The sequence below is a fragment of the Cheilinus undulatus genome, linkage group 10 (genome assembly GCF_018320785.1).
Source record: "Cheilinus undulatus linkage group 10, ASM1832078v1, whole genome shotgun sequence".
In the NCBI taxonomy this organism is placed as follows: Eukaryota; Metazoa; Chordata; class Actinopteri; order Labriformes; family Labridae; genus Cheilinus; species Cheilinus undulatus.
In genome coordinates, this window is record NC_054874.1 from 32218948 (window position 1) to 32241920 (window position 22973).

The window sequence follows — 22973 nt, forward strand, 5'->3', positions numbered from 1 at the left end:
CTGCTCTTTTCTCTTACTATCCCTCCCTTTAGCTGCTTAAGTATAAATAGTGATCTATCCCTTTTTTGGTTCAAAGAGAAATGGGATCATCTGTGAAGAAATGAGACCCAGAAGCCCCTTGACACAATGAAGTCATATGAGGGGGCGGTGATCTAACCAGGGATGATGGGCTGTCAGCAGCTGCACTTCTAACTGTGTCGAGACGGACAGAATAAGGGCTGAAGTACAAAAACGAGGAGCTAGGAAGGAGATTGAAAGTCACGTTGGAAGGAGAGGAAACGGGGGAGAGAAAGGTAGAGAATGACAGAAAGACAGATCGCAAGGAAAGAGCCTCAGAGGAGACAGATGACTGAATTGTAGGGCAGGCCAGATTGAAGCTACTCTGCCAAGCTGCCCCTCTCAGCACGAGACTCATGTCTTTTTCCATCCCATCAGCTCCCTCCATTTCTGCTCACCCTCTCTGTTCACTCTCATGAGAGGCCACATCTAAAGCTGAATCCTTGAATCCATGATATTACTTCATGCTAATAACCCTGTCTACCTCTGCAAACCCAACCATGTGCTTCAACCACTAAAACACAATCTGTCACTAACTTCTACGTGGCTTCTTCCCCCTCGTGCCTCCATGCTTCCTCTGCTGACCCATACCGTTGTCTTTAAGCACTCTTTCCACCATCTCCTTTTTAATCTCCTTTCATGTCTCTTTACAAATGCATAGTCATTTATTACCAAAAATATAGCATAAATGTCTGTATGTGATACATCTGGAATTATTGTACATGGCTGTATTGTGTAAGTCTTAACTGGGCCTGGTTGTGGGTGTTTATGAGTGTCCAACTGTTAACTAAATGATGATAGTTATAATATTTAAACAAGGGCTGCCAGCATTAATGCTATGATAAAAATAAAGGTCCATTCTTTTTTGTTTTAGATTCACAATCGCTTGCTTTATTGTCCCTTTCAGCATACTTTGGTTACGTCATTGCAGCATCTGTCTGCAGCCACGGTGATGTAAAATAAGCCCAGCACTGCTCCTTAATGTCTCATACTAGATGGCTCTGTGGACAAGTCCAAAGTCATCTGCATACATAGCCATTAAAACTTTCTTTTTCCATGCTGATCATGTCATAATCTTTCATCTGCACTAAGTTCCTTATTTTCTTAAGAATTAAAACAGGTCTGTAGGAAAGAAGCCAATAACTTCTAGTTTAAGAAAGAAAAAAATCCTAGATGAATCAAAAACAGTACCAAATGCAAAACTGTTGAATTTCAAAATGTGACAAAAAAAGGGGATTAATCACAATTAACTACAGAAATTCTGAGATAAGTCACAACTTAGATTTTTAGTTCATTTGACAGCCCTTATTTAAACAAGATGCACACTGACCAGCTGCTGCTAAAGGGTAAGAAAAAAAAAAAAAAAAAAAAAAAGGGTAAAAAAAAAAAAAAAAAAAACCTGTGGGGATGCTGCTACCCTAGCCAAAAAAATTAACTTGCAAACAAGAGTCCCAAAACACCAGTCTTTTTTGAAGGTTGCGTCATATAGCCCATCATGCTAACCTGGTTTCTCATGTTAGTTTTTGGTTGATTGTCCAAAGATTTTTGATCATTTTGATTAATAAGTAAATTGTTACTTTGTTGTTTTATGAACTGAGAAAAGTTCAAAGGAGTGTATTACCACTGCTTGCCACTGTAAAGCTTATTAATGGCCACTGCCTTCCTTACAATCTAATACAAACAACCTAGCAAGAGTACCAATAGCATATAGTAGGAACAGCGTGGTTTAGCACTATTTAGAGCTTTAAGGATGGAAGACTAGCAATGCTAGCACTGCTAACGTTAGCAACAATCTGTGAACAAACCTTGCATGGTTACAATGTGACATTTTACTGTTGCAGTGTGACGTTGATTTGCAGACTAGTCAACAAATTGCCATTAAAATGTGTGTTTAATTGGATGAGACATAACACATAGTAACATCCCTTTTACACATGGTGGTGTAGCTGTCCAGACACCATGCTGCCTACATCTACCCTTGAATGTAAGAGTGAGGTTACTCTACCTTTGTTGTTAATCCATGGCTACCTTTCTGTCATCTTCATTAGCTTGTATTGCTTTCCAAATCAGCCACGGTACATCCTGTGACGTTTCTGGTAGATGGGTCAGAGCACACACTGTGCTGTAAAAGAGGGAATGGTGCACTATATTTACTACAAATGACAAAACCAAAAACAGCATGAGGCCTAATAATCTCAATGACCCTTTCAAGATTGTAGGAAGCTAACATGAAACTTGTTACTCAATTTCTTACCCAGCATTTGTCTCTGTAAGTTACATTTTATCATGATGTTGTTCTCGTTGTCTTGTTGTTGTTCTTATGTCCAAAAATTCAACAAAATGGGAATATTTCTACAAAGTTAAAAACTATATGCAAAAAATGACTATTTAGATAATCTGTAGTTGCTGGCTATTGAAACAGTTAGTCGCTTGTTCAGATACCTTGATGCACATTGATGAACTGTTGAGATAAATGAAAAAAATGATTTTTGAAGGGGAGATATCTTGTGTGCCTTCTCCTCTAATGCTTCTGCATTATTGACATGCTCTCACTCTAAGTGTAGAGGGAGAGAGTTGTGCTGTTGTCTTGACCTAAAAGAGGAGAAATAGTGATTGATAACTGAGAGGATTAGCTGAGTGTTTGATCTGTGTGTAACACTTATCATCTCAATGGTCCAAGACTTTAAAAGGACTCCCATGTCTGCTCATTGCTCACTGTTGAGGGGTTAAAAAGACTGGGTTAGAACCAAAGTTAGCTCTTTTGCTGCAGCAGACAAATAACTCACCAGAGCCTTCTGACTTAAGTCACAACTCTTCTGCAAGGAGTTTGGTGCAAAGTAAGGGTAAATGCTCTCAGAGTTCAGAAGTTTTAAGACGAGACTGTGATGCATCAGCTACTGCCATTATCTTAGTCAAAGTCTTAGTCTTTATATTAGAAGGTTTGTTTTTTTTAGTCACATTTCATCATCATCATTATTATTAACCTTTCTAGACATAAACTGAAACACATTTTAATCCAGTTTTAGTCATTAAAAAGTCCTTACGTTTTAGTCTTTACTATTATTCATTGTCTGAGGGAGATTATATTTTAGTTTTTTTATTGTCTTACATTTGCTGAATGATGTCCTTAATGCTCTGTATTTTAACTGTAATGCACTTCGAGTTGCTCTGTTTGAACTATGCTCTCTGTAAATTTGCCTTTCCTTTTCATAGCCTTGCCATTGTGCACCGGCTTTTCATAATACTTCTGAAAAAATAAGATATCATATCTAATAAAATAACAATGTTATCCTGGTCACTGTGAAACTTCCTGCATGTCATCATTAATCCAGCACTTGTTGGCTTCTTCTCCCAAACCACAGCTCCCTTTATCCCTGTTTTTCTCTGTTTCTTCTCTCTGTACTGATGTGGTTCTAACCATCTTTGATGTTTGTTGTGTGCTTTAATGAGTTTGTTGTTGACGGTTGCTCTACTTCCCTTCTCTTTCTGCCATCCTGGGCTGCAGCCACAGGAGTGCCAGCACTAGTTGAGCAGAGACTAATCCACAAACACAGCAGGCTTACTGTGGACACATTTAGAGAACTTGCACACACATGAAGATTAGGTGGCTGTTTTTAATCAACAAGTAAACATACTCTGAGGCCGACTTTATTCATATCTCTGACAGCATGTGTGCTCAAATGTGTTGTAAATGTATGCAGGCACACTAACTGAGACTGGTGGTATGTTAGTAGCACACATGCATGTATGTAGAGACAGTGGAGTCTGTTTCCGTGCAGTCTCTTGGGAGACAGCTGTGTTCTGATGTATTAATCATCTTCGTCTCCAGCTTGCTAATTAATGACCCATCTGTCCCCTCTCACTGATGTTCCACTTCAAACCCCCTCATATGAAAACACACCAGCACAGGGCAGCGACACAACAACCAAACGCTCGTTCAAGTGATGTGACTCACAGACGCTCGGAGCCACACTGTCTCATCTGCATTCAAAACCAACTCTTGGACCCTTAGAGGAGTGTTTGTGGCAACTTTATCAGGGAGGAGCTCTCCTCTGCAGCTGTTTAGGTGGCAGAAGCCATGCGCTCAGGCTCGCCTGTGTGTGTGTGTTTTTCGTGTGCACTTACGTGGGTGTATGTGTGTGTGTTCGTAGGCTTATCAGGTGAGCCCGGGCAGAGTGTCAGATGCGGTAATGGAGGCTTCAAAGACAAGCGCTGCGGTGAGTTCCCTGGCTGCCTTTTACCTCCAAACCCACTCCCACCCCTTCCTCCTCTTCCTCCTCACCCTCCTTCCCTTCCTCCCTTTATCCTTGCTGCTTGGATGTAGTGAGGCACGCAGGTAGACACCTGGATGGATAAGGAAAAGATGGTGGAGGGGAGATAAGCAGGCAGATAAATAATTAAAAGGATGCAAAGTCAAAGAGACAAGAGGCAGACAGAGTAAATCAAGCTGAGTGACAGGCAGAGGAGGCACTGGAGAGCAGGGAGGCTGCCTCATAGACAGACAGACAGGACAGACAGTCAGAGTTGTGGCCATGTGCTTGTCCAGCCCACCTCCCTTTCACATGCATGAGTAGAGCTACATCAAACACCCGCCGCCTGTCTGCCGCTTTGTTCTGCTCTTGTCTTCGCAGCTGTGGTTGTGGTTGTTGTTGTTTTGATGCACACCATCGTCGCCGCCATCGTTGATTTGCTTTCTTTGAGCAGCACTTCTATTTCTGGCTCTCTATCTGCTTGTTTCCATTTTCATCTTTTGTGCTGTATATGTGTTTGCTTAGGTTTATTTATGTGACTGTGTCTTTGTTTTGCTTTCAACAAAGAGATACAGTCAGGGAAAAGAAGTTGAGTGTGTAATAATAAAGATTTCTCACATCCTTTCACTCACATTCACACTGATAGCCGAGGATGCTTTGGAGAATTGGCCAGTATTGGCTAATCCCATTTAAATGCATTCATACACATTTACACATCACTGACGAAGCCATGGAAGCAAATTGGGGCTAAGTGTCTTGCCCAGGGACTCATGGACATTTGACTGCAGGAGCTGGGGATCAAACTGACCCTACCGACTGAGCCCCAAAAATTCCAAGTTTAAGTTCAAGGAAAATTCTCTTCAAGGAACTCATAGCCCACTGTTGTCTGCGTTTCCACCATGGACAAAAGTCCAGAGAAGATTATGCAAATAAGTCACCCTGACACAGTCAGGTTACAGGAAGACATAGTTTGTCAATATGACTGTGGGATATCAGATCATTGAAAGATTAGGATGACAAAGACCTAATTTTTGACTGACCAAATGTAACTGCCAGATTGTCTTTAAAAATGTATTTGTGGTTTTACTCTTTATTAGAATTTTATAAATCACACCTTTTTATACAGCACTGTGCAGAACTTTTGGGTATGTTAGGGCCAAAAATTGAGGCTGACGTAAGGCACAGATGTGGCCTGCCTGAGGGCACCACTGGGTGGTAAAGAAGATTGACACAACCCAGATGCTCTGGAGGTCCTTGCACAGGAAAATCTTATGTTAAAAATAGTTAAATCCACACCTTTAGGGCAAAGTAAAGGGGTGGATGTGGTGAGTAAGCACAGCCTAGGGTACCGTCCAGGCAGGCAGGGTTTCCACGAGCTTCTGGTCATGCTGTGGATGTCCCAAGGTCATCCCAGGGATGAGATGCCCCCCTCCCTCTAGCTCTGAGTTGAGGCACATCGGGCCCCATGATGGAGCCTTAGGATCCTACATGCCTAAAAGTTATGCACATGACTGTATGTATATTTGGATGTATTACAATGAATGGTCTCAGTTGGAGGAACAGACCCAGTCTCTATAATGTATCATTGTTATTGATGGCCTAGGGCTCTATGCATTAATGGAAGACTAGAAACCCACACGGATGTTGTCAAATGTCTGTGTAGGTTTCCAGTCATCCAGGTCATGGTTATCCGAAGATTGATCCAACTTTCAACCACTGAAGGGCTTCTTCAGGTTTTTAACTAAAAGGTGATGAAAAGAAATGTTTGTCAACCATTGGAATGCTATTAATCTGAGTAACCATTTAGGAGTCATTCAGTCAGAAACATCAAGCACAGCAGCCCACCCCTAATACTTCCAGGGCCTTTAGAAAGTACTACAGCCTGATCAGGGGCTTTTTCAGGGGCTTGATTTTCTTCCCCAGAACTAGACTTGGACCCTGGTTCCTGCTGTCAAAAAGCACATAGTTCCTCAAAAGGTTTCCTAGCACCTGGGGAAAGTTCCTGTGGTTGAAAAACACCTTATGTTACATAGGGGTGGGAGAAAGTATGTACAACATGTCTTCATCCTGACATGTGTGATACAATAAGTGAATTGTAGGTACCAAAAATCAGTATTTAATTTGAAAACAAAAACAAAGATTATGACATTCGTAGTAACATGAAGAGAAGTTTATTGGCCAGAAAGCAAAAACCTGAAAGCAGGATAAAAGCAGAATAAGAAAAAGGAAGGTGCACCTTAACCTCTGAAGGGGTATCTTTGTATGATTGTTTTGCAATATATGAACTAGAGCAGAGTAGCTGTCCCCAGTAATGCTATCATTACTGTGGACCCCAGCTTGCAATTATATTTTATAATATCATACAGTATTGCATCATATTGTATCATATCATATAAATTTTGTATTAATCATATCATATATCCTGACATTATATGGAATGGTTGCACATAGTAAATTAATTTAGCATCATGAGTTATCTATGCTATTCCTCTCATATGTCACAACTAATATGTAAGATATTTCTCTATCAATGTAAATGAATATCTATTTATATATATCTTATATCTAAGAAATTATAAGAGTTAAATAATCAGTTTTTGGCCAGTGTGTAAGAAGTTGATTATTTAACTCAATACATAAATGGCCATAACTGTTTATATTGCACACTCTGATAACGACATCAGTTAATGTCCAGTTTTGTCTTCCTCTTCTTTCTTTTATCCCCTCTCTTTGCTTCACCCCTCCCAACAGCAAACCTTGGAGAACAACTTGACCAACCTGGTGAAGCGGAACAGTGAACTGGAGAACCAAATGGCCAAGCTGATCCAGATCTGTCAGCAAGTTGAGGTATGTCAGATGTTTCATCTTGTTGGTGTTTGTGTGCTTAGCTGTCCGGTGAGGTCATGTGAAAATGTGCATTGTGATGTTGTTTGCCAGTAATTAACACAACTGTTCCAGGTAAAGGTCAGCTGCAGAACAGTGGCCTGGAGTGACATGGGTGAAAATTACCTTTAGAGCAGAGCCCAGTATGGTTGCTTCACACAGGCTAGCTCCCTGGTCACATCATTAATGCTACAAGGGATTTCCTGAAGCCAATATAGTTCCTCATCCTGCACTATGTCGGTGCGTCAAGCTTCAGAAGTAATCTCATAAAAAGCAAGCTTTTACTTTTTGTTTTCAGTCCAAGGAAAAGTCACATTAGAGCAGATTTAAGGGGTTTTGTTTAGGCCCTAGCCTATATTTATTTCTCTTCTTTCCTCACTGTGAAAGACACATTAACACTCAAGACTGTCTCAGTCATTGATTATATACAGCTTTCTGTGTTAACTGTGATTGCTCTTACACCACGCTTGTCTTTCACTCTGTAGCAGCTGAAGAAGTACAGTGGTAAAAATCCAACCACTTCTAAATCTTTCTTGCACTCCTCTTGGATCCATATCGCAATAAAATCCTTTATTCACATTCCTCTCACCAGCTTAATCAAATATTGATCAGTCTCAACATTGAAAGTTAATTTCAGATACAGATTGCGAGGTTCATCAAAAGGCCAGCATTGCTGCTCAGTTTTCAGATCCTTTATATTAAAAGAATTTTCCATTGGATGAACAAGAGAAAAGACTCTACACCAAAGAAAAAAGATGCATTAATAATGCCTTGAATCTATCTTTATCTTTATTTCATCTCTGATCTCTTTATAGAAAAAAGCCGCTTCACAAACACTGATATGAAAATCAAAACAAAACAAATTCCATTTAAGGTCTCGATGTCTCTTGTACTTCACAGATGGTTGTCCTCTGGAGGAACTAACTCAACCTATGACTCAAGAGTAGTTGTCAGCAAACAGTTGATCTAAAACTGCTTACTGGGGCACTTATACGTAATTCATATTGCTCTATAGTCTAATGACTTAAGTCACTTTGGATGACGATGCAACCAAAACTCTTGCACTCCTAGTTTTGAGGTGGCGACCAGTGTTGGGTGTAATGGGGTACAATGTGACATGTTTCTGTAATTACACAAAATTTTTCTGTGATGCAGTCATGTAAGGTGTTACTGCTGCAAGCTTAGGTATGACAGTATATTTACTGTAAGATAATCTTGTTACTTGTGTTACTGTAAATCCTCCATGTACATGTAAAACGGGAGCACAGAGATAACCGCCATTAGCCCTATCTCCCAATAGTACATAATCCTTTAAACAATTCCTGGATCCAGACGGTGATCCGGATCACTCCCAAAATCTAATCAGTTTTTCCTTATGCCATTCCTGACATTTCCTGAAAATTACATCAAAATCCATCTGTCACTTTTTGAGTTACATTGCTAACAAACAAACTAATAAACCCTGCCGATCACATAACCTCCTTGGCGGAGGTAACAAATCAAGTACTGATCCAGGTGACATACACATAAGAGCAAGTTCATGGACGGAAACTGCAAAACAGTTCATATTAGGGCAACTTTAGATGCATAGAAATATGAACACTTCTTTGGATTTGTTGTATAAAAGCACAAAATATGATGGTGAAGTGTAAACTGTGCTCAGACCAGAAACAACTCCACATCAGATCTTTCCAAACATCTTCAAAGGGAGCGGCACAAAGCTGTTTGAGACCCCAAGAGCCTGAGCAAGGCTTAAGATAGCTTTTCAGCAACAACACAGGTAACCACAAAAGCTGAGATAGATAGGCTTGTGGCAGGCTGGCAGCACTGTTACTGTTTGGTGGAGGAAACGCTACCTTCTGTGGCTTTGTTCTTGACACATTTGTCTGTGAGGTGCTGTTTTTGTATGACTTCTACGACTTTGAATCCCATCATCTTTTTTTGCAGTCAAGAGCAGAAAGGAGAGACCTTGTGGAAGTCCTCCACACTGGAAGAAGGATTTGTGCTTTTTGTAGTGTTATGCAGAATTATAAATGGCAATGATTGTCTGTTGTTGACTTTATTAACACAGCTTGACTTAACATGAGACAACAGACGCCTTCAGCTGCCATCTAACTTCTCATTGAGTACATATACATAAGATCCCGTCTTGTAAAATCACTTCTTGTATTGACATCACTCACTTATCCTTGCGCATTTTACTGCATGAAATAGTGCCTTTACATTATATTATACTAATGTGGGAAAATGTAAGGTTAAGCATTGTATGTTTCAATGGAAGTTAAGGTACAGAATATCTCAGATGACAAGGAGACATGAAAAAGTTATAAGAGTCATTGTATACAAACATCCACACAATCTTCAGCAGAAGAGCAAAAACACCTTTCACAACATGAAAAGATTTTAGGGTTGTTTTTATTCTGTATTTCATACAGAAATGTGGTCCAGTTCTAGTAAAATGTACGCAATGCTAAAGCCATATTCTAGCTAATCACTGCAGAGGAGGCATCCATTACTGACAGCTTCCTGTACAACAACACTCCGCCCATAGTGCATTGCTGTATGTATGGCTCTGAAAGGATAGTCACTCAGTCAGTCAGTCAACCAGACACATACAAGAAGAAAAAGGGATACAGAAATGTTCTTATCTAGTAATAAAAACACACATTCTTTCACCCACATGACGTAGAAACAGCAGCAGTAATCAGACCACGATGATGATGCTGTTTGTCCTTATTAAAAGGTGCCAGCATTACAGTAAGCGTGAGCTCCTCAGTGATGGGCACCTGATTCTCAAGATGCTTCTCTGAGCTTAGCACCTGCACTGAGTTAACGCAAATTAATTATGAATTATATTTGACTGCTCATGGCAATTTTTTCATATTCCCCTCTTTGAGCCCAACATAAAAATCAAAAATTAAAACACCAAATCTTATCTTGTTTATTTGATTTTGTTTTAGAAACCAAAACAAGAAACAAAGCTGTTTTTTCACTATTTTATTTAGTTGTAGTAACAGATAAATGAAAACAAGCCTTTTTTCATTTATCTGTCATTCAGTTATCAATCAAATATTAATTGACCGAGTGATACATGAATTTGGGATGTTTGTTTTTTCAGTAATGTAAAATAGATAACAGATGGAATCACAGCCTTTTTTGTTTTTTTAATGCCAGCTCTGCTCAGTGTTTGGTAAAATGTATTGTCCACAATCCAGATTTAATTTTTGTCTGCCCAAAAGTGAATTTACCCTCAGAGACAAAGCAGTCATTGTCAAACTACACCGATAACCTTATATGACACCTGATACTACATAGTTTCTTAATTGTAGTGCTCATAGACAACAGGCAAACAGTAGGTATGGCATCCTGTCTAAATTGCCCAATTTAATTTTGGTATTGAATTGTTGCTTATGTATTTGTAAAACAACAACGTGTAACAGTTTATAATAGTTTAAATGGATTTATCCCTCTCTACAGCTCCTTTCTTATGAAATGGATTTAGCTTTAGCTTTAAGCTTTAGCACATTTAAATACTATTAATCATTTAAGTAATGGAGACTATGTTGTTTTAAAATATGTAGCGTCAGATGGTATCAAAATGAGTTCTTTTGGTATCATGATGAGAGATGTTGTACTTCTTCAAGGTCACTGTTTCGGCCAATACCAGCAAGATTTAATCATTATGTTAAAATTTCTTCTCAGAAAGAAATACTGTTATAAAACTCCACAGTGGTCTGGTCCCACTCATACTAGAAATGTATGTCCTCAAATCAAAGAAGATAACATTACCCTTGAAAAGATAGATTTATCTTCCAAAAAAAGAAGATTTATTAAACTTGTCTGAAGGTTGTAATTTATCACAGCTCACCTGGTTAGATTCTGAGACAACTTTGGAGAGGTTTTGCGCCCTCCTGTCCTGGTGTGAACCAAGACCTGTCTGGAGATTATTATATCACAGTCAGTGTCACTGCTGACCTCCTTTATTCAGGCTCCTGCTGTGATTTAATGAAGCTACTGTGTGTTTCCAGTTATAGAGAGCTAATGCTGTTTAGCTTTGTCTGCATTTTCATGTGAATGCACAAACACACACAGTGGAACATTTTGTGTTTTAATGCACTCCCCCTTTCTAAACAGCATCATTACTCTGTGGGACTTGACATTAATGGCCACAGAGGACAAATGCACTTTGGTGCCGCCATTGCTCTGTGCGCAGTTCATTTCTTATTAGCTAGGCCTGACTCTATTTTCTCAGAGTCAGTCTGAGGTCCAAGAAACACAAGTCACACTGCGACTTTCCCAATCGAAATTAAATGATCACAGTGTGATTCATTAATGAGAAACCAACCATTAGAGAGCAGTGCACAGAACAAAAAATTGGTTTCCTGTTGTATACGTCTGCATGCCGATGTTGTGTCTCTGCAAACAATGCAATCTCATCACTTATTCATCAAAAAGAAATGAGCAATAGCATCAAGGCAGGGCATGCTCCACTGACTCTTAAGCAAATTATTCAAAGAAACTCATGTGTTCCTGCCTTGTTTGTTCTCATTCAGAGTGATTCTCCAGTGACAATGACAAGAAGATAGTGTGATTATTAAAGAAGGTTTCAGGTGAAGTTTTAGTTTGGCAGGAAAAGAGTAGAGAGGTAAGGGGACTTGTAAAGAGAAAGTGATGGAGGAAACAAACAAGAAAAGGTTTAAAAGAGGACAAGTGGGGTTGTGAGGGCAAGTGGGGGAAGAAAAGAAGGAAAGAGGTTGTGAGTGGCGTGGCATTCTTTCTAACCGAAACTAATACAGGCACCTAACGAGAGAAAATGCACAGCAATTATGTAAGGAACAAAAGTGAAAAAATAGAACTTGGCGGAGTGAGAGAAGTTTGTGCAAAGTAATAAATCTCTTTGGGCTTTTAGCATGACCTGGATTCCTCTCCTTCTTGTGTGCATCATGTTGTATTCGTGCCAAAGATACGATCAAACAGTGTGAATCAGCTTCCAGTGTGTCAGCAAACGCAGCAGCGATTCAGTGCCATTCTCCCGGGGTTCTCTTTGGGGAGTTATCTTCTCCTCAGTCTTGGAAAAAAAAAAAAGATGCATGATTTGAAGAGTGTAGGATGTTCCATTCTAGGAGGCCCACTTTTCTTATCACAATATTTAGGGTAGGTTTGTTGAATTCATCATTGTGTTAATGACATTCAAAATAATGTTCTTCTTTCTGGAAAACTTGAACACCTGATATGACTTTGGAGCATTTGAATTCATGGATGCTGAGCTAAAACTCTTCAGTCTTTTTCATTCAGTTCCAGCAAGCTGGGAAATAATGGCAGCAGAAAAAAAAATACACTGACTGAGGCTGTTTGGCAAAAAGCATTCCCTGCAAAACCACTTTGATACTGAATAGCTGCTGATACAATGGTGAGTAAAGCTGAATGTACAGAGCCAAATTGAGGGCTCTGATAGTGCAGTCAGGTCCACAATACCTGCATTTTGTTTGCTTCAGTAAAAAGCTGTTAAGAACTAAAATATGTTGGAGTAATTTCTGCTAAGTATGTAAGCAAGATTGTCAAAATCATTGATACTTACACACTTTTTCAAAACGAAATGCTTTTTAATGATAAAATCTCAGTTATTTTAATGATTGATAGTATTAATAAGTACTAAAGCTTCTAAAATCTGCAATCATGTCATAAGGCAGATGCTTATTAGAAGAATAAATTCATATTAACTCCAATCAGCCACATAATCTCTTAATTGTTCATTGGCAATGCTTTTGTGCAGTTAGGGCAAAGTAATTTTGTTTCACACATCCATCTGGAAAACCTTCAATACCAAGCATTTGGGAAAGGGCAGAGGCTCTGGAAAAAAACCCAGTCCAGTGTGATTGGATGAATGTTCTCACTGTCACATCTTTACGGGCCAATCAGAGCAACAAGACATGTGACATAGCTGCGACCGAGGTGCGCATGCTCAGCTACCGAGGAATAACGCAAACCATGTCGACTATGGGCATGTCAGTACGTGACTTTTGTAGTTTTTGAAACGATTCTTAACAAAAAATTGTCGTCGAGTTCTGATAAAACTGGCGCTTTAGCAACATCCACGCTAATGTCTTCTGCCATAATTGCACCGGCCTTTTGTTGCTGCTTGCTTACATCATGACTCCGCTGCGCCTGAAAGTCACTGATCGGTCCTGTCACTTTCTAACCAGTTCAGACAGGAGCTTTGCAAGATGGATTCACTAGTGAGAAACAAGGAAACGGGCGTATCCATCTGCTTTGCAAGGTTAAGCTTCTGTACTACTGCATAAGAAGTTACTTATAAGTAATCCTATTACCGGTCCATAATCTCAGCATCACTTTACTGTATTAATGATGTATTTCCAGTGCATGCATTGTTGGCTAAATTAGCAACTATGTAGCACAACCATCAGTCTGTAGAATTCAACTTCAATAAACATCTTATTTAAAGCTACATTGTTGTTTGAATCTTATGGTTGGTGAGGACCAGGTAAGAACTGTACTGGTGAGTTTGGATGATGTTGTTGGTAAGGGTGTGTTGGTAAGAACATTTTTGAGTCCTTTATTTAACTACATTAATTCCAGTATGAGTCAATACAGATGAGGAACAAGGTACAGTAAGCGAGTGAGTGTGTGTGTGTGGTCAGCAAAAACAACTGTAAAATATTAATCAAACACAGTTTGTTTACCATTGCTGTCTCTTGAATTTATACTCTATATCAGTGTTTCCCATACTTTTTTCTGCTGACCCACTTTTTAGAAGGTACAAGCTTCATGAACAAAAACATATTTTTCCCTATGTTATCACTCATTAAGTCTGAGCCGTCCGCAGCTGGTTGGTTGAGCTAATAACTGGTGCTTGTTTGGATTACGTTTATTTCAGACTCAGTCTGGTCCTGACCTGGCGCTTTCTGTTTTCTCTGTCACATAGGCTGTCATTGCATGCTTAGCCTCTTGGGCCTTCAGTGGCTGGCTGGTCTGGAATAATGTTTTTTTTTTCTTTTTTTCTTTTTTTTTTGCAATCCAGGTGGTGTTATGGAGTGGATCCCCCCATGTGGCTGTAATGTTTACTGCCAAACAAATGTCCAATTACATACTTTAGCAGAGAATTCTGAAAACTCATTTGTCTAGCCCAAAAAAAATTCTCTCGACCTACCTGTTGGTGCCAACCCAGACTTTGGGAATAAGTGCTCTATATGCTAGCATCTGTTAGCGCAGTATAACCCAAATTAACAGCCATAATAACTGAACATGCTCTAAGAATACCAGCACAACTTAGAAAAAGGAGGGTGCATCCCATGTATTAGTTTTCCCCCTACCCCTTGTTTTGAAGTGCCCCAGAGTTACAAGGTGTAGTGGTGAAATCGCACCTACAAAATGGGACGGCCTTTCACGTTTTCAAGCCACACGTTTTTTTTTTTTGTTTGTTTGTTTGTTTTTTTTTGTAGTTGTTGTTTTGTTTTTGTTTTGTTTTTCATGCTTCTTCGAAATCAAAGGGACTATGATGCATTGGAACAACATTAAATTATGGTGTTAGACTGTTTTCGTAATCTTCAAATCTTGTGATGATTCGCAAAGGCATTCTGGGAGATTTCCCATAACACTCAGTTTGGAGTAAGCTTTCAGAAAAACTGAGTTTGAAGGGCCATGAAATCCTCGCAGTTCACCTTCTGCTTAATGTGAATAGTATTTAAAAGATCAACCCTGCTGCACTCTAGCATTGAGGCACGTTGTGATCCTGATAAGAGCCAGACCGAGTAATCGGACAGCCGATTTAATCGGCCAATGAAAGCCCATTAATAATCATTGTTAATCTGAAAAATGTTAGCCATTAGACACCAATATTAACACTTGTATTTTCACTAATAAAGTGCAGGGAATATGAGTTGGTTTTACGTAGGCATGATGTCTGTGTTGTACTATGTATCCTGTAGAGGGGTGCTCCCACTTCTTTCACCTTATCCATTCCTGAAAGAATCGAGACACCATGACAGATGTGAATTGGAATAGAGCTTTTGAATTCAATGTGTAATACATACTCAGTGATATCACTTTTAGAATGAATAGTGTTCGAGTCTGAGGTTTTGGACACAGACAACCTGAATCTTGCTCAGGATCAATAAAGTATTAATTATCTATCTATCAGTCTTGGTTTATTTGTACTAGTATCATATCAGAGTTCAAAGTTGTGGTTTCAGTGCTACTGGCGATATTTCCTACAGATCACTCTTAGTTGCTCTCTTAATTTTTTTCTACTCATGTGTTGCCTTATTGCACATACATCACAAAATATGTGTGACACATAGGGCTATCAAAATGATACATTAATTAATCACAGAAAAAAATGTAAGCTTGATCGAACTCTGACATGATGAGGCACAGATCACAGCAATTTGGTAAATACTATGAAAGCAGGATTTTATTATCTAAGCTGTCAAAGAGAAAAACACAATTTTTGATCACAAGTCTGCCCAATCTCTGCTCACTTTTATGCTCTGAAGATAATCAATCACAAGCTTATACTAAATGCTTCCTCTGAGGGCTGACCTTTTGTGTTACTTAAAATAAATCTGTCCTCCTCACTTTTTTAAAATCTTGTAAAATCTTCTGATGTCATTCAGAATCGCTGTCTTTAGTATTGTTTCTGTGTCATTATCAACATCCTCCAACTTACGTGTTCAGAAAGCTGAATTATGTGGGGGGGAGATCTTTTGCTACTTTATGAAACATAGGGCTTGTACAGAGAGAAGGATGATGTTTTTAGGGTGATGAATTTATTCCCAATGTCATGCAAACAAGCAATAACAGCATAATCTCAAAGGATGCACATACTCTACTTTGTGCAAGTTTTTAGACTATGCCTTCCCGGGGAGCATCTTCTTTCATACTTACATAATACCTCCTTGAGGCTTACACACTTCCAACTTTGTTGGTGATATTTAGCTCTTGTTTTTTTTGTAACTTGACAAATGATGAGACTTTTCTCTCTTTCCGTCATGCTCTGTCCCATTTTATTTCTCTCTTTCTCGTTGGTTAAGGCCCACTCAGAGGCTGTGTTGTTAGAAGGTGTCTGTGCTGGCAGGTTTTTTAATGAGAGCACTCCCTAATAAGGCGTAAGTTTGCCTTGTGCACACATAGTGTCTCACGGCAGGGAAACATCATCCAGTCGTGGCTAATGTGGAGTAAGCAGTGTTTGAGGATGCAGTCACTTTTTTTCCCACCAGCCCCTGAAATTGTGCTGCCAGCTGGGAGGAAACAAAATTAGCTCACTGTTTAAAGTTGTGAGTGTATGTGTTAGGATTGAAAAGGAAAGAATCAAATCAGACAGGAGCCTAGTGGGTCTTAATCTTCAGACATGTAAGTCTGATTAAACAGTGAGAAGTAAGTCATTAGTCAAGACCTGCCCAGGTTTGTGTACACGGAAGCTGATCCCACTGTGTGTGAGCAGAAGATAAATCAGGCGGCTGGAGGTGGCTGTAATGCTGCCTAATCCTGTGTTTCAGGACTCATCTCCCCCTTTCTTTACCTTTCACAGGCGCATCAGTGAGATGGACGACTCCTCTGCTGTTGTTTGTCTTTGCTTTATTTCTAAAGCCATTTGCTGTTCAGCTTTCAGCCAAAGATGAAGACGTCAATGCAGTGGGATATTGGAATATAATGAAATAAAATCCCTGTGGTCACACAGGCACTGCGTTCATCTCCAGTTAGTGTTAAAAGTTTTTTCTGTTATTTTCTCTTCCTTCTATCCAGCAACTCTTTTCTTCTACTTTATATTGTTTCAGTGAGAGAGGGTACATAATGTCAAGAATGAAAAACAATCAAGAGGCTAGACATGCTAGCAACTCTCGGGGCTGTGCTTCAACACAACTGTGCTTCAAGCTAGATTCTAACATTGAGTTTAAAGTCGGACTTGAAGCCAAACAAAAACATCCTGATCACCATTTGCTTCCTAGCAGGACTGTGTTTTACCTTGTATATGATTCTGGATTAGAAAAACAGCAGTAGCAATGCGTTTAAACACTATCGAGTTGCATTTTGTGCTCCAAAACAATTAATTCATAATAATTAACGCTATGTTTTTTATTCTCAAATGGCACAGTTTGAAAGAAGAGCTCTGTGGCTTTAGGCACAATTTAGAGAGGAGTGAGGTGCTCATGAGTGGGAGCCGTGTGTTCCCATGGACTTTATGCCAGCAATCGCTCTGTGACAACAAGAGCTATAGTCTGACTGCCTGCCTGTTGACAAATGCTCATTTGTTCACTATGTATAACATTTGAAACTCTAAGATCCAACTCATGTAACATGGTTAAACTCCAGACATAAGGATGTGATGTCAATTTAGTTTCTCTCTGGGGATTTTTTCTACCAAGTTTCATGTCTTCACAAAAACATTAAGCTCAGGAAAATACCTACTTCCTGTTTCTGCTGAACAAAATATCAACATGGTGACACCGTTGGATGTAGACTTGTTGTTATACAAAAATCAACGTGCACTCCTAAGGAGAGTGAATTTCAGTGAGATTTGATCAACCAGAAGTTTTTTCTTTGACACATCAGTAGAATGTTTTTATTCCTTTTATCAAGAATAATATTTCTGTTAAAATCCATGATGATTCATCAGAAATAAATATATGTAAGCGAATGTGGTTAGCATAAAAGCTTTAAAAAAACTCATCGGCATAAAAAGACAGTCTTACACTTCATTGTCAGTGAAGCATTTCAAATTATCACCTCTATCTGACATAACTTCCATGATATATTTCCACATTCTTTACTCTATTGAATCCATTAAGCTATTTCTCCCTGTTTAAGAGCTAAGTGCCACTCTGCTGTCATAAATCTCTGGGAAGCACACCCCTGAGTCTGTGGAGTCAGAGATAAAGCTGTCAGAGTGAATCCTTGCAACTGTTTGAGGAGATCATGTCTGGGGAGCAAAAGCCAGAGGGAGAAAGTGGTCAGTCGAAGGCAGACAGGATGAGGAAACCTAAAACAAAGAGAGGAAGAAAAAAGTAAAGGCTGAGGGAAGGCAGAAGAGGCTGATGGGAGAAGAATGAGCACAGAATTGATTCAAGATGTTAAAGTTTTGGTGTCAGTGAGAGGTTAAGAGCTGTTCTCAACCTGGACTGTTACTCACCAAGTTTGGAAAGAATCCACTTTGGACACAATAGGTCATTTTGGGAGCTTTACATTGTTCAATTGCCTGGGCTTGCTGTTTGAAATTGTGACCCAAGGTTCACGTGCTGAAGTGTCTTTGTGCTGTATGTCCAGCCAATATTGTAATACTGACACAGACAGGAATATTGAAAATGTACATTCAAATCAAAAGTGTTAAGCATTTTGGCTTATACTTTAAAGTTGTCATAGTTATTATTACAGTTGGTTTAGGATAAGACTGTCAGAATTTTTAACTTTCATGTGATTTCTGTACCAGAAAAAAAGATATCAGTACCCATTTCCATACTTAGTCAATGTTAAATGAAGTCCAAGGCGCCCAGTATTGGGTATGTTGTTGTTGTTGTTGTAAGATTTTTGGGGGGGTCTGTTTTGCCTGTATTTGAGCATTAGAGCAGTGGATGGAGTCAGAAATAGGGACAAGAGAGTGGGGAATGACGTGTTGAAAGTGCAACTTTGTGGCAAGTTTTCAGACCCCTCTAGCAACTCTTTTTGATAAAGCAACTAGCGAAAAATCTAGTGACTTTTTCTGGTGTTATTGGAGACTTGGAAACTCTGATGTGAAAGCACGTATCATTCTTGCTCTTCTCAATGAGCAGTGGGTGCTGCTGTGGCACCCTCCCCCGTCCTAAACTCACAGGCATCCCAGTCTTTGCACAGTCCCTCCCAGCTGCAGAGCAGGAGATGTTCAGCCCTCCACGCCCAGACTGCAAATTAATCGCCCTGTGAAGCCGCCTTGACAGTTTTTTTTCTAGTCTTTTTTTTTATGTTGAATGTATTAAAAAAATGTAACTGTTATGGTTAAAGGAAAAATTCACCGGTAGAGATACTGGCTTGTGATAATTCTACTATGTCTGCACAGTGTCAAGATGGAACAAATTCTGAAATCGGTGCTTCATAGCCTGAGATATTCCATGACAAAGGTCAATTCAGCCAAAGGATTCAAATACTCTAACACCCAGAATGCACTGGGCTCATTGCCTTCCAAGGTCGCTCCCAGGCAGTTTCCTATTGGATAGGTGTGGCCGGCGCTGCAGGTGGGTGGTTGAATGTAAACATAAACAGGTGTCCGTGTGTTGACCTGTGAAAGAGAGAAAGGGTGCCTAGATAGTCTGTTTGTTCAAACCAGAGACCCGTGACTAATGTAGATCTAATTTAGGATTAATAAAAGCTATAAGCCTCTGATCTCATACATTTTCTTCTATATGTGTGGTTTATGATTCTGAAGCTTATTTAAAATAAATTAATAAAAATTATAAACACTTTTTCTGTCACTGCTGTCATAAAAAACATAGCTCATATATGTTGCAGCAAAGCTGCTAATTCTAACCTGCAGTTAGGCTATGATATTTATCTATAGGAACTATGTGAAGAACATAGAGACAGAAGAGTGACAGCTGATGTCCAAAAATAAAGAGCAATCCCCCATTTAATGAAGAAAGAAAAGGGAAGTGTTTATTTGTGTTATTTTCTTTTTTTTTTGGGGGGGGGGGGTACTGAGTTGTGACGACACAAGACAAATGGTTAATATGATCTATCTTAAAAACTAGGCTCTAACAAGTGGTCAACATACAAATCTAGAAAAATCCTCACCAACTATAAATTATAATGTAGACCTATTGACCTTTGGCCTATTAAACCTGTCCACAGTGAGACGTGATTTACTCCATCAGCTGTTGTCAGGAACAGTGCAGACTCACGTGGGTGCAGACAGAGATTGTTAAAATCCAGAAAATATTAATATTAGTTTCTGATCATTTCTTTTATGTCTGCTACACACATCAGACTATAAAGAGGAGTGTAACATCTTCTCTAAGACCTAATGTAATAAATCTAAACAGTGAAAACATCAGCTGACAGCAGCATGATTTTACCACCACTCATCATTTACAGATATCATAGCTTTTATGATAGAAATGTAAACCTTTGCCATATGACACCAACTTGTAGATTTTGTTTCCAGAAATTTTTCTGATGACAAAAATATTTCTAAAATTAGTAAAAAAAAGACTAAATCCTGAAGTCTAAAGAGCCAGAGGGAGAGAAGGGGAATGTAAATAAAAACATTTCATCTCTTGCAGACACTGTTTTTAATTAGGTCAATTCATGATATAGACACAAATATAGCACCCTGAAAGGTTAAACATTATTTTTTAACGCTAAAGTGGATTTTAGCTCATTGTCTATTTAAACAGGAGAGGTGAAACAGGAATAAAATACGCCATGACAAAAAAGCCAGCATAAACATAAGACAGAACAGGCTGCATCATTATCTGTGTGCTGTAGTATTTATCAGTCATTATTCATGTGAACTTTAGAAGAGGTGGATCATTGTGTTTCTGAGTGGCCCTACAATAACTAAATGAAATGTGACAGAGACCGCTGCAGTGTTTGGATGCATCATCTACGTGTAAATCTTAAACGATGATATTAACTGCAGCCTAACAGTTAAACTTCATTCTGTATATTTTACCACAGTGGTACAGGGCATAGGCTACAGTTGAAGTGCTGCACTCTTCATTCCCACGCTGTTGTCCGTTATCAGGGGACGTATCAGCAGCTCTGCGTCTGTGTCGAACATTACTGTCGCTATTAAATTCCTTTTAATCCATATCCACATCGCTTTCTGGCGTTTTTGCCTCCTGGTGGTCACAGCAGGTGATCTCAAGCTGTACTCATAAAGCCCTGCCCTAGGGTCAACCCTCCGTGGGTTGTCTGTGGGCTGGCAGCAGGTCGGCTCAGAGAAAATGCGGAAGTGCAGGTTGTAGTCTAAAAGACGTCCACATCTGAGCCACTCCGCACGCCGAAGATTTGGAGGGTACATGAGAGGGGGCTTCTTTGTTTGTTACTGTTTAAAGTAAGGACCGTGACACGCTGATCATTGAGCATGTCATACACATTTACTACTGATGCACCACTGGTTGAAAATCAGTAAATTTTTCCTTTAAAATGTTAATGTTTTGCTGTGACTTGTTAAGTTTACCATAAGGTTATAAAACCAGACCAAACTTAAGAAAACTGAACTTAACAAAGGAAACAATAGATTATTAAAAATATAATAATAATTTAGTAACTCTATTAGAGTGTGTCTTTTGGGTCACATTTGCCGGTCCTAAACCCGACTAAAGGAGGAGGGTTAGAATAGACATTTGACATGGGAATGATATTATTAAACCACAACACTCATTTGAAGAAAGTTCATTTGTAGTTCTAAACATTTTCAGGGTAATTGTTACTCACTTTTTGTCCCTTCAACAACATTATTCCTCTCTTGTACAGCTTCCATTACAATTGCATCCACATGGCCAATAATGCACATTAGGCAATGACATGATTTAGGAATTTCTGGCGACTTTTAGGACAGCCAATAGCTACTTACTGAGAAGATGGCAACCCTGGACAGGAAGGTCACGCTCCAGTGCTGTGTTGGTTTGTGTGTCTCTGCAGCAGTGCTATTCTCTACCAGGATGCTACTGTGCTTGCATTGGGGACAGGTCGTCCGCCAAATTGGATGTTTTTTTAACCTTTATCCTCAAGTTGTTGGTTGTAAAAGTAACAAGTGCTCTAAATTTTCTGTAATTGTACCAGCATTAATGACTTTAAAAAGAAACGTGTTGCACTACTAGTCACCATAAAAAGTAAAGGAGTTACTGTAACAGGTTACTTAGTAGCCTTTCTTCTAACACTGCTCATAACCAATCTTTGTTTGCCATCCTGGTCCTACTTAACTGACTATTTAACAGTATAAAGTCATGTGTATTGATTAAACAGTTAGAAAGTTATGAAGTTTGGAGTTTAAATTGATCCGTCATGACAAAGTTAACAAAGTTAAAAATGGTAGAAACAGCATATGGAAACGCTAGAAAGCAATAAACCAACAAGGAGAATCAAAACAATCTTGCAGAGGAGAACTAAAAACTATAGAGTGTGTGATTAATGATAAAATCATATTCAGGTATAATGAGGACAGGTGTGTATAATTAAAGAACCGGGAGGTATAAGGACAGGGATGTTGAGATTTCAATTAAAAGGGTGAAATGTTATTGAAAAATAAACCACAGAGGTCTGATGCTGAGCCCTTGATATTCTCTTTTAGGTCTCAGTGACTTTAGATGCATTTTATTGGGTAAAATTTTGACTTGGGCTGTCAACATTAATGCAAAAATCACAATGTGAATAATAGACCCATTAACCCTTTTGTTTGCATGCTTCATTTTCCCTTTCAGAACATGTTGGTTAATGGGCAGCAGTGTCCCTCTGCTGCCACAGTGATGTAAAATAAGTCCACCATTGCTCCTTAATGTCTCATTACACCTTAAAAAAAACTCACAGAAAGGTCAGTGGACTAGTTAAAGGTCATTTGTGTTATCAAACATTTACCTGTCTTTACCCTTATAAGTTATGTCATAGTCTTTCTCTAAAAATTAGTAACTTCAATGAAATAAATAACAATTAAAACTGTTAATCATTTGACAACCAAGTTTTGTCTGCATCTGCTAATGTTAACACTTCCTGGGGCCAATATAATGTGTACACTGAATAAAATGTTCTCATCTGAGATTGTTTTTAATGAATATATCAGAAATAAATCAAACTGTA

At 39.1% G+C, this 22973-nt stretch overlaps 1 protein-coding gene across 2 annotated transcripts in view; it reads left to right on the forward strand.

Moving 5' to 3' along the window:
* Positions 1-22973, forward strand: part of mid2 (midline 2) — a 165225-nt gene that overhangs the window by 75190 nt on the left and 67062 nt on the right. Inside the window, exons 3-4 of one of the 2 annotated variants that reach the window (XM_041797602.1) lie at positions 4209-4274; positions 7059-7154. In XM_041797602.1, the coding sequence (XP_041653536.1) occupies positions 4209-4274; positions 7059-7154 (162 nt within the window). The remainder of the gene's footprint in view (positions 1-4208; positions 4275-7058; positions 7155-22973) is intronic. The other variant, XM_041797603.1, reaches the window with a different exon arrangement.